The following is a 12781-nucleotide window of genomic DNA, read 5'->3' on the forward strand; positions in this document are numbered from 1 at the left end:
CAGCCCTGGTAGGCTAAATATTTAAACATAAAAATATTTTAAAAAACAATTATAACATTTTTTAACATCCAGTATTGTAGTCTTAAAAAAATATTTTAATGTTTTCAGCTTTTCATTTCTCTGCCATGAAGTTAAATTTAGTATTCAACAACTAAACCCATTAAGTAATTAAACCAATTAATCTTATAACCTGCAATCTCAAGATCTATAATTTAATGTATGTTAGCTTCTGGACCAGTACTACAACTATTTTAATGGGAATTCATTAAAAACAGGTTTAAACACTTAAAAAGTTTTATTCAAAATTCGTGCTCGACATACTACATACACATTCATTTTCTAACAGAGGCACGGAATGTTTTTATCAATTAAACGACTCAATTGGAGGGTTACGTACAATAAAATACATGGCCGATTATAATACATTAAATAAAAGATTTTCGAAATTAATGTGCTGATATGGTACCCTCTTAAGTCCAATAACACAATATACAAAGCGTATTTCGTTTGCTAATCCTGGAGATGAAGCCTCGGAATTGGAAAAATTAAGGATAATCACACAGATTCTGTTTTGTAGCCAAGTGGTGGGAGGATATCGGTGCTATTGAGAGTGGAAGTCCCAGCGAGTGAGCTGATTTAGACCTCAGAAAAGGTGCTTAATAAAAACGAAGAGGGTTAAACGAGTCTAAAGTACACGGACATGAATCGAAAGGATCCCTCGAATGAGAGATCTCTACAGCAAATGCGGTCTAAATCCGTCTTGCATGCTATTTTAGGAAATTGATCATCTCGATTATCTTATTCCGATTGGCGTGCATATACGCCTTAGTGTGCCACAGCATATTGATCAGTTTTTGGTCGTCCTTTTCGTCCATGGCGATGTCCTCGCTCAGCTGAGGATTGAACCTGAAGTAGGGTATGCCAATCGTGCTGCACCAGGCGCGAGCTCTGTCCACTACTCTTCCATCGGAGCAGGTGGCCTGGTCCACTAGCAGATTGCCTAGCAAGGATATGCATTTGATTAAGAAAGCACACGAGTATATTATAGATAAGGTGCCTTACCAATGGTAGAGATTCCGTAGGCCAGTTTGGCCGTATCCCAGATGCTCTCCGGCCGGAAGACATCAATGTCCTTAAGTTCAGTCACCGGAATATGACCCGTGCCCAGCGACATCACCACGGATACAGGTATGGCCTCTGATTCGCGTCCAGCGCTACGCAAGGCCATATTGTACTCGTGAATCTCGGTCATGGCGTCTAGAGTCGGGTTGTTGGCAATCAAGCCGCCGTCCAGAAAGCGACCAAATGCGCGGAAATATGAGGGCGCAGCTCCAGTAGCCCGAGCAGCACGCCATACCAATTGTTCCGAAGGCTGAGGAGGAGGAATTCTTCGGTTGTCTAAAAGATTAAAATAAAATTAGAGAGCTATCTCGATAATTGGTTGATATCTCACTTACTAATTGGAGTCACAATGCCCAAAATGTCACTGGCGCTCGTATAGTTGCGGAATAGATGTAGATCGACCGGCTTGCGATCCGCCATCACACCAGTGACCATGATCTTCGGGTGCTTAATATCCGTCATCACGTTAAACTCGCCCAGATTGTCCTTCAAAATGGACTCGAAAAACTCGCTGTTATAGGGCCGTGAGCCCACAAAACACTGCTCCTTCATGCGCAAATAGAGGCCCATGCATTGACGCATCGTTTTGCCGCAACCCAGCGCCAAAGCTAGAATTCCGCCAGTACTGGTGCCGGCAATCCAGTCGAACATATGGATAATAGGAGTGCGAGAAAGCTTTTCTATTTCGAGTAGCATCTGTACCAGGACTAGACCACGAATGCCACCACCATCCAAGCAGAGCAGACGTCCGCGTCCGTAGGGTTTATCGCCTATTTCAGCGGCAATGGGCGAGGTGGGTGAAGGCAGCTGCTCCGGACTAGACACAGCGGATTTTTGCGAGCCACTGGCCAAACTATCCGACGAGTTCTCCTTCTTCATCTCGTCCGCATTCACTTTGGTTGTAAACATGCCAAGCAGGGCATCCATTATACTTTGGCCTTTTAATTCTTTCTCCGTATCGACCACGACTGGTTTTCTGGAATAAGAGAAGACTATTTTAATTGTAGTTCACGAATAGTTGATTTACATACTGTGCCGGTTGTTGCTTCTCCAATATTCCATTGGCCGCTGCGTTCAAAAAACCACCCATCATTTGTCGACTGGTGGTGGCCAGCATGTGCTCTATATGCTCGCGCTGCTCCACGGATTCCGGTGCCTCTGGCGGAATGCCGTTGTAGTTACCTTTGGCATTGCAACCAGGCGGGCACTTTGAACCAGTATCCTTGCAGCGCTTAGCCCCCACAGAGTGCAGAATGTATAGGATTTCATCATCCTTATTGCCACTAGCATCATTGCCAACCATGTGACGTGGCGTTTTGCCATCCTTGTTCTTCAGATTGATGTCACACCCAAAGACCACCAGACATTGGACGATCGGCACTAGTTTCTTCTCAATGGCAATGTGCAAAGCTGCATTTCCGTCTTTGTCCAGCACATCGATCTCCGCATCGTGGGCCAGTAGTGTGACAACGCACTCGAACCGATTCCTGGCCACCATCACGTGCAGTGCTGTCCGTCCATCAAAGTTCGTGGCGTTGACATCACAACCCTCCATGATCAGCGCATGCAGGGTTTCACGGGAGGAACACCAGTGCAGAGGAGTGCCGCCATATTTCATGTCCTGTGTGTACAGCTTGCTAACATTGGTGCGCAGAAACGAGGAAACCGTGGTCGGTGCGGATGTCTTGTACACTTTGCGGATGTCCTTGGCATTGAGATTGACATTGGCCCCAGCCAGCAACAGTGCCTTCACATTCTCTGGCTTGTCGGCGAGGCAGGCGACATGAAGTGGTGTGTACCCATCGGAGTTGAGATGATTCAGATTTACCGTGCTTTTATCGATGATAAGCTGGGAAAATAAAGTTTAAAATTTGTTTGAACTATATATGGATTTCTGGCTTACATTGATAATCTCTTTGGTGGTGCTGGCGGCGTAATGAAACACCGAATTGCTGTTTATATCCAAGTGTTCCAGCTTGCTCAGCGGCAGCAGAGCCTTCACCATCTCCATGTGACCCTGTTTGATGGCCAACTGGAAGGGCGACATTAGGGTGGCGGCATCTGCTTGGTCCACGCACTGGAGCATCTTGGGATTGCTAATGTAGTCCACCAGATTGAAGTAGGCAATCAAATGGGACAGCGTCCAGGAGGGATTATCAGCCAAGGCATCGCAAGCTTTCTGCAGCCCATTTACATTGTAGTACTGAAAAATATAGAGTTAAATACATTGCTTCGCATTGCTTTGTAGTCCTCTCTCAAACCTCTTTCACAATGCTGACGAAAACGGGCAGCCTTTGCAGAAAGGCATTGAAGCGTTCCTCGGCTTCCTGCTGCACCGGCGACCGGTACAGACTGAAGGATGTGGTATTGGAATCCGAGGTGGGTCGCTGCAAAATGATCTCATAGACGGCTCGTTTTTCATTGCTGCTGTTGAAGGGCGGTGCAAAGAGGAGCATGGCGTCATCGCGGGCCAGGACTTGAAGTGTCCCCAGCGCTTCGCTCTTAATTTCCACGACCTTATTGGCCGGCTGATCGACACCCAGCAGGCGCTGTAGAACTGTAGTCGTACAAAATTGAAAGGCAATGTCATTAGATAAGGCGAATGCGTTGGTCATAAGACACATTAATACATTCTCAACTAGTCTACTAAACGGTGACACGACATGAACATGAACAGGAGGAGGAAGAGCAGTAATGATTGAAAGGGGGGTGAATACCGAAACCGGAGGCTAGTGCCCCTAACGCCATCCACGCCATGACTCAAGGGTGCGGAATTTGCTGCTGCGGATGCTGAATGTGTACTTTGAACTGGGCCAATCTGATCGGATGAGCTGGCTAATGTGGATGCGGTGAGCCTGACAGAAAAACAATGGCCAGTTGGTTAGTTACACGGGTGTGGGTGAGGATGAGCGAGTGGTTCGATGGGCTGCCAAGAAATCAATAGTACACATCTTTGGCCAATGGGAAGGGAACAGATCATCCGATGGCTCTACATTGCAGTAATGCTGCCCGTTTTTTCGTGCCTTCCCGCTATCCGTTGCTGCCCGACGTAATCAATGGTGACAATCATAAAATGCTTATTGTTCTGTGGGTCAGTTTGCGATTTTTTTTATTGGCAACAGTATTAGCTAACCATTGAACATTTTACTGCTCTGATTTCAGGTTTCCTTATCGCACAATTCCAGTATAAAACAATTTAAAATTTCTGCTATGTAAAATAAGAACTGAGCTGTATTTTTTGCAGCTTTATTAGCGATGTCACCGTTTATCAGTGATGGTACTGCATCAAACGATATTTCTAGACTTTCTAGTCGAGTTCAAACCCCCAATGGTAGGGGCTTGCAAATAAATGATACAAATTCGATTTCATTAAAGAAATGTTGTTTAAGAAATTAAATTAAATTTACATAGTTTTCGAGAATATTTGAAGAAAGCAAAGAAATTTTCTTTTATTTCGTTATTATGTTATTATGTTATTAATAATGTTATTTCAGCTAAATAGCATTGCCACATTGTTGACAATCGATATAGCCAAGTCTTAACAATCGATTTTAAGCACTGATTCCACAGAGCACGGTCACACTTCACTTTGTTCGCCATTGCTAGACAAAAAATTGTTTCGAGCGAAAAAAGTAGCTGATAGAAAAGGTGAAAATCAGAAGTTAAACGTTCAGTTAAAACTGAAAAACAGACAGAAAAGCAGTGCTTCATTGTGCCCATTAGTGAATAGTGTTAGAGCAGAGGTAAGTGGCTTAGATCAATTTGCAGTAAAATCGCAAAAAAATTCTCGGGCCGGCAGAAAATCGATTCTTTTTTTCTCAAACCGAGCGACGCCACCGGCGGCGCAGAGATAATCCATGAAAAGAAAAAAAAACTTAAGGGGTGCTGCGCTGAACGCTCAGTCTGTCCTTATGTATATTTTGCACGCATTTGTGCATACATGTATATAGTCTGCCATGCGGATCGAATTTTGTAATCTTTTCAACGCAACCTTACAGTATTTCCTTGTGCTGCAAACAGGAAGAGATTGGAATTAAAGATGCGTGGACGCGGCGGATTCATTCCACGTGGTGGTGGCACCACTCGCGGTGGCTACTACAATAATCGCAATTCCAGCAACTACGTTAATACTCGCACCCAGGGCAATTACCGACCCAATAATGGCCGCTACGAGAATAACTATCACAACAACAACAATCGCTACAACAACCACAACAACAGCGGCGGAGGAGCAGGAGGCAACAGCCACTACGACAACAGGAGTCGGGACAAGTTCACTCACCACAACTCGAGCAGCGGGCGCTACGAGTCCAGCTCCTCGAGCCACAAGCGCAGCTATGTAAGTTGGAGCACTTCGCACTAACCTATAAGTAACCATTTGTGAGTAATTACTACGATAGCTTCAGAAATATGCCCAGATTTGTTCTGCATTCTAATTAATTTCAATTTGGATTATAATGACAGGGTAGAAATTGAAATTATAATAGTTAGACCACCTTGACATTGGTTTTTCTACATTGTGTATCTGAAAATAGAGGGATATCGCTTATAACACGTACATATATTGATACGATTTTTTTGCAATGCTGATCATTCAGCCTCTTATTATCTCCCAAAGGAGATAAGAAACTGTAGGTAATATTTGGATGCGAAAAGATTTTTGGCACTATATGTAAATAAGACGAATACCAATGCATGTGAAAAATCAGAGATAAGAACCTTTTACAATCAACTTTTGTAATTGATAATAACAGACATTCTGGTCAAGCTAGTAAACACTTATTGGATGACTACTTATCTTTCCTAATTATACATCTGACAGAAAGAGAGATTATATCGAATTGACGTCTTTTCCACATGCAAAGCAAATGAAAAACTATTCAATATATATATATAAATATATTATATTCAACCTTAAAAGTATATATTCTACGAACAGGTGCGTACTTATAAACGGCACACTTATTTCTGTGGAAAAAATAGATAAGAATGATTATAGTATTTGAAATATACGTTTGATGTTAATTTAATATTTTTCAGTGGCAAATACGCTTGAGTATATTTGGCGGTCTTTTTTTTGTTTTCTTTTACCTTTTACCTCTTTGATCAATTGTTACATATTACATATATATTAATAACAAGTCTGTCGCTCTTGTAGTAAATGAATGATGTATTACCCAAATCCATCTATATATATATATACATATATATGTGTATTCATAATGCAATCTATTTTTATGTTTTGTGTTTCTAGGACTCATCTCGCGACCGCAGCGATGATCGCAAACGCCCGCGTCAAGACGTAAGTTATACTTTGCCCCATTTTAAATGCTATTGAAAGCACGCTATACCCAAAGGTCGACATATTAATTATGCATTAAGCCAATCGCCATGTACTGTGTAATGTTAATGACTTTCCAAATATTTATAGCACTGTTTGTGAAGCTTAAACGCGGGACTGAGTTGAGCCTATCGAGCGTTAAAGCATAACATGTCCCAAATGAGCAAACAGCGCGCTGACTCAAAGTTGCCAGACAAGCACTTTGGAGCACCGAACCTCTGACCATATACCACATAAATCTATATAAATCTGTATATTGTCCATAGCATCGGCAGCGGCGCGGCACCATATAGATAATGATTTTGCCAGCGACCGATCGATTGATCGATCGATATGATCCAATCCGATTCGATCTGAACCGACCCGAAATGATCCACGTATATGATATGAGAGAGCAAAAACTTCTTTAGAGAGCTGTTGAATCGATTGAAGCGATTTTGATCTGTAAACTCTTGTATGTCTTGTATGCCTTCTACCGTACCATCAGCTGTCAAATTTTTCCCCATACCGAATATCCAATATCAATGGTCGGTTAGCAATCCGAGCAGAGCAAATAGAAATCTATCAGTGTGTACATCCGCATACGAATTATAATAATAATATCGATTCAAATCTGTGTAGCTAAGCTATATGCGTATAAGTTTTCTCCATCATGCTACCACACACAAAAAACACGCTGCAGGAAATAATAATAAAAAATAATAACAGCCAATTGTGAACTATATAACCCACAACCAATCCGATCAGAATCAGAATCAATATCAGTCCGTAGCTATATAGCAATTATTTTCATTCAAGAAGTCTAAATATGTTTTATATCTACCAACTATATTTGATATTTGATACAAAAATCAATACCAAATCAACCAAAACAAAGCTCCTTCACACCTTCCTACTCATCAATCGTCAATAGGATTACCGTCGCACGTCCTCGTCGAATGATCGCAGCGATCGACCCTCGTCCTCGTCGCAGAACATTGGCTCCTCGTCATCGAACTATCATCAGCGGAGCAGCACCGGCGGTGGTGGTAATAACGGCGGGAGCTCGAGCTCCTACCGCCCACGCGATGATTCCACCAGCGGCAGCCGGCATCAGCGGGACGGATCGATGGGTCCTCCGAAGCGGATGATGCGTAGCGTGGCCGGCACCAACTATATATCCCGACCCCGTGGCACAATGTCGATGAGGGGCGGCATGATGCGCACCGGGATGCGGGTGGGAGGAATGCGCGTTGTGCGCACCAGGGTCAACGAGTCGAATGACCTGCGCACCATGCGCCGCCAGCTGCTCTATGCACAGCAGAAAGACCGGGCTCGCCTGCTCAAGATTCAGCAGCTGAAAAGGTAAATAGACCAAATTTCAAAAAAAAAAAAAAATCAAATTAAATCAAAACCCAAATGAATATACAAAAATCAGAGTTACGCTATTGTGCACCAATTGAGGACGCAAAGAACTATGAATGCAATCCGTGAGATTGACATAATAATGTGAACGAACTGTGAGATTCAGTGAGGCATCGAAAATCTGAATGCGAAAAGGAGGAGGGAGGAGAGCACTTGGTGCAAGATTATCCAAGCGGCCTCCAGAGAAACTCCCATCTTCGTAGATCAAATACTATCCATGTGTATATAGTTGTGTAACTAAGTAGAACGAATTGAAATGTACCGATAAAAAAGACACCCGACACTTCTTGACAAGAACGTATTTTGTTAGTTTACCACCCAGCTTGTTCTTATGTACTTAAAAAAAAAAAAAAACACAAAATTTTGAACTTGCCTTCAACCAAACAAAACAAAACCATCCTGCCACCCTGACATGACTTCACATTCGAATTCATTCCACCCAAATGTAGCTCGTTGCGACGACAACGCCAGGGCGGGAATTCCAGCGACGATTCCAGCGGCAAAGAGGACAAGGACGGCGAAGATGCTGAGAAAAGCAAGAAGAAGAAAGGCAAGGACAAGGACGCCGATGGAGGCGATGAATCCGACGACGACGATGACGATGAAGAAGACGATGATGAGAAGGACGAGAAGAGCAAGAAGACTTCGCCTGGTAAAAAACGCAACAAGTCGGCCAACAACGAGGACAAGAGTGAGGCCGAAGGTAACGATGATGACGACGATGATGATGATGAGCACGGTGATGGCGATGACGATGATGACAAGGACCTAAATGAGTCCGATCCCAAGAGCGCCAAGGCCGATGACGCCTCCGATGACGAGGATGTCAAGGTGAAGGGCGACGGTGAGGACGGCGATGGTGACAAATCGGACGAAAAGGCCAAGTCATCGGTCGAGAAGTCAGGTAAGAAGAAGGACAAAGACGACGCGAAGGACTCCAAGTCCAAGAAGTCATCATCCACCAAGAAAGAGCGCACGTCTCGCAAGGACAAAGACAAGGAATCATCGGGCGATGATCGTAGCAAGGAGCGACGTAGCTCCCGTCATCGGGATGAGGACCACAACAACCGCAAACGCAGCTTCATCAAACTCATTTGCGTCCATTGCCGCATCAAGTGTGTTACATTTAAGGTGTGTTTCTTTTATTGGAGTCTTGAGTTATTCAATTAACACCATTTCCTCATTGATCCGCAGGAGTATAACTACCATCTGAACTCGCGCTCCCACAAGAACTCCATGCGTCAGGTGGCCCTCAACCAGCGAGCTGACCTGCAGCGTATGCGTGCCCGCCAGCGCACCACACAGCGCGAGATCGAGGAGAATAGCAAGGAGGAGCACGAGTCGCGCTACTGTCGTCTGTGCCGCTTGGCCTACCGCCAGCCCAAGAATCTTCATCAGGCCTCCGAACACCACAAGACCATTAAGAAGTTCTTAATGCCCTATTGCGGCTCTTGCCATCTGGCCTTCAAGAATGCCATGCTCTACGAGAACCACCGCTGCTCCCTGGATCACATTAGGGTGAGTCAGAGTCATTAAGGGATCGAAACTCATTTACAGTTCTGGACTTTACTATATTGTTAATTTCCCTTTCATATCTTGAAATAAGCTTTAAATAATTAATTTTTGTATGTTTTCTTACAGAACAAGGCCCGCAACGATGAATCCGGATCGGATGATAGCGTGGATGAGCGCGAGATAGATTTGAATAAATTCCACACTGTAGACTCGGTGGGCGAGATCGATGTGGACATGATCGACGCCGATGTAGATGCCATGGTCACCGAGGCGGAGGCCGCTCTGAAAAGCGAGGATGAGGAGACTCGCAAACGCGCTCTGATTGGACCGGACTATATAAAGGTCATAGAGGCATTCTACTGCGAGCTGTGCAATCACTATTCCGCCAAGGCTGATGATGTCTCGTTAGAGGACTACACCAAAAAGCATTGCATGCAGCACTCCCATGTGAAGGCTTTCCTGCGAAACAAGGAGGAGACCGAGAAGAAGAACAAGACGGAGGAGGGCGATGAGGACGATCACGATGATGACAAAAAGGCCGGTGATGATGACGCCGATGGCGATGAGGACATCGATGGCAAGTTAAACGAGGATGACGACGAGTACGATGATGATGGTGATGCAGAAGTAGAAGAGGGTGATGCGACCAATGATAAAAAGATGTGGGAGGAGGTGGACAAGGATCTGGGTGACCTCCTGGCAGAAGTAGAGACAAGAGGTCATAAAGAAGATGAGGAGGATGAAGAGGACGAGTCTGTGCTTAACATTGACATTGAAAGGTATGTGAACGACGATGCAGTAATCATGAGCATGTTGTGTAATACGTATTCACTTGCAGCGAGAAAAACAAGGCGAAAGACGGCAAAGAGGAAGCGAACGGCGATACCGATGAGGGAGCTGCGAAAGAAAACGCGCCGGTGGCCAAGTCGCCGGAGAAAAAGCATGCTGCCTCTGCTCCAACCACACCAACGGCCAAGACCACCGCTGCTGCCAGCCAGCCGGCAAAGATGGCAACGCCCAAACCGACTGCAAAAGCAACCAAACCTGGTCCGGCTTCCACGAAGCGCAATGTCTTGGTCAGCGTGAAGCGCACTTCGGCGGCCGCCATTAAAGCTGCCACTAAGTCCGCCAGCAATGCGGCAGCCGCCGACTCCAAGTGAGCGACACTCGAGCGACAGTAATATAATAGTAATAGCAATAACCAAACCCAGTGATTGGGTTGCTACAAACATATTTCAAATATATAACTAAATTATAATGTGCTCAAACAACGTGCACTCGATAATGCCCAGCCAGAGCTGCTTCGACATCTGGCCGCCGAGCCCAGCGTGCTTAATAAATGTCTAGACCTAACTAAACCAACCTGTACCCGTGTGTTGTCTCTATATGCTGGTGGCGCGCTGTAGTTGAAGAGTACCTTTCTTGTACCTTTCGCTGTGCCATTCGAGCGCTTCCAGTTGGGCCTTTCTAAAATGGCCAAGGCTCCAACCCGGCCACCTGGCCAACACAAACAATGCCAGAGAAATGCCTGTTGGTCGCCAATTTGTTGGCCCCTTCAAGGTGCCCACATGTAATTGTCAGCCGAGATATACATAAACAAGAAACACGGCGCTAAATGAGATTAAATGGCACAGACATGCATCATAAGGCTGGCGATAAGAAAACCATTCGAGCCAACAAAGATGTATTTAGGTGCAGTTTTTACTTTCACAAGTATATTTGCATTAAAGTATTAGATAACAGTCAGTTAAATGTTTCTTTAAAGACAATGTTTTATATTTATTTGATATCAGCTAACTATCAAGTTTAAATGATCATACTATCATTATACACTCTTTCTTTTTATATAAGTAATGTTTATAGGTCCTTAAATCAATGCTTTCTTCAACTTCAAGTTGTGAAGCGAATTTAGTTTACTTAATTATTGATATCCAGAAATTAAGATGGTATACCCGCGTTTATCGACTTGTATCACTTGGCGTGCTGCTGTCAGCTCTTCCTGCCTCCATTCGAAATGTATTTATTAACCTATTGGGCGGCACAAGTGGCTGCATGAGGCTCTGTTTGCCGTTTCCGCTTGATACTTGCCACTTTTGCCACAAGACAATGCCGGTGCGGTGCGGTGGCAACCGAAAGGAAAATACATTTCATAATTTTTTCTACATATTTCTGCCAAATTAACTTTCACCACACGCCACATAAGATGGAGATCGGGATATGGATGGAGATGGGTCTTCGTATTCGACAGTTATGCAATCTGTCACTTGATATGCGTGTTCGTCGGGCTAATATCATCGGTAGGCCTTCTCACCTTCCGACGATGCCATCCGATTTAATCCGATGCGATACGATACGATCCGTTCCAGCTTCCTTTCTTCACTTACTTTTCAGTCGTGGTGCTCCGTCAGACAATGTCAAGTTTTGAATTGATCACTGCGCCAGCAGGTTTTTGGATTTTTGTTCACCCGGTCGCGGAGATGAGGGCTAATACCCCGGCAATCGCTCATTCAGTTGGCTTAAATTGCATTCATGTTTTGACGCTAGATTTATGCGCACATTGTTCTGTTCGTGGCTGCCACAAATCCGGTTTTTGTTCCAAGCGCCGCCATTCCATTGTGGCCCGGGTATTACTATTAACATTTAATTTGCGATTCCAACTCCATGCTGCTGCTTTTTAGTTACGATTTTTTCAATTTTTTTTCGCGGTTTCGGCGCTTCTATTAAGAAATTTCAACGGTGTCAGTACAGTGTGAACAATTTTATGATCAATTTGAGACGTTTATTAGTGATTAAAAGTATAATATTGCTCGTTTAGAACTTTAAAAGTTGGTATTTATTGTAGTAACGGCTGCAGGTTTGCTAGCTTGGTTAACGGATGGCTGCAAATAAAGTTGTTTTGTTATATATTGGATTTTTTCAAATTTAGCATTAAATGGATTTGAAAAATGAGCAGCTTAGTGAAGGTTTCTAATCTCCACAAAAGTGCTCCAATCTCCCAGTTTCTTAAACAATACTATATATTATTTTAAAGTGTAGGATATATATTTACTTTTGTTTGCTGCGACGGCTGCCATCTTCCTGTTGCTCGGCCACTTTTTGCACATGCTGCCGATTAAATGCCAAGGTGGTGAGCTTACCGCTGGGACTCCAGCGAATCCAGTTATCATCATCGGGGGGCGCCGGTTACCCACAAATCGGTTAATGCCAGCACCGGAGCTTGGACATGGATTGGACTCCAAGAATCAGTAGCCAAATAGCCACTCATAAATTGTGTTAAATGTAATCGTTTGGCGCTGGAATTGAAATGTCAGTTGGATCGTTGGATGGATCTTTTTGAATCTTTTTGGAACCACATCCACTTTGGTGCCCAGGGCCAACTCAACTTGCTGGATGGCCAGT

General features: G+C 44.2%; 2 protein-coding genes across 6 annotated transcripts; one reads left to right on the forward strand and one right to left on the reverse strand.

Moving 5' to 3' along the window:
* Positions 1 to 279: 279 nt before the first annotated feature.
* iPLA2-VIA (calcium-independent phospholipase A2 VIA) lies at positions 280 to 4412 on the reverse strand. 4 transcript variants are annotated; one of them, NM_168383.2, is made up of 8 exons: positions 4256 to 4412; positions 3840 to 3977; positions 3384 to 3679; positions 3026 to 3325; positions 2154 to 2971; positions 1458 to 2098; positions 1063 to 1398; positions 280 to 1000 (listed from the first exon to the last, which is right to left on the reverse strand). In NM_168383.2, exons 2-8 carry the CDS (start codon positions 3877 to 3879, stop codon positions 768 to 770), a joined length of 2664 nt encoding a protein of 887 aa, NP_729565.2. In that variant the 5' UTR covers positions 3880 to 3977; positions 4256 to 4412; the 3' UTR covers positions 280 to 767. The 4 variants fall into 4 exon arrangements, with proteins under 4 accessions (NP_729565.2, NP_729567.2, NP_648366.2 ...); NM_168385.2 differs by having other exon boundaries at positions 3840 to 4162; NM_140109.2 differs by lacking the exon at positions 3840 to 3977.
* A 289-nt stretch (positions 4413 to 4701) lies between these two features.
* On the forward strand, positions 4702 to 10737 carry Ciz1 (Ciz1 zinc finger protein). Of its 2 annotated transcripts, none has more exons than NM_168386.3 (8): positions 4702 to 4865; positions 5121 to 5461; positions 6377 to 6424; positions 7377 to 7807; positions 8317 to 8998; positions 9062 to 9385; positions 9509 to 10161; positions 10221 to 10737. In NM_168386.3, the coding sequence occupies exons 2-8, from the start codon at positions 5162 to 5164 to the stop codon at positions 10540 to 10542; spliced, it is 2760 nt and encodes a 919-aa protein (NP_729568.1). In that variant the 5' UTR covers positions 4702 to 4865; positions 5121 to 5161; the 3' UTR covers positions 10543 to 10737. The 2 variants fall into 2 exon arrangements, with proteins under 2 accessions (NP_729568.1, NP_648367.1); NM_140110.4 differs by having other exon boundaries at positions 5143 to 5461.
* Positions 10738 to 12781: the final 2044 nt, after the last annotated feature.

Source organism: Drosophila melanogaster, chromosome 3L, assembly GCF_000001215.4.
Source record: "Drosophila melanogaster chromosome 3L".
NCBI lineage: Eukaryota > Metazoa > Arthropoda > Insecta > Diptera > Drosophilidae > Drosophila > Drosophila melanogaster.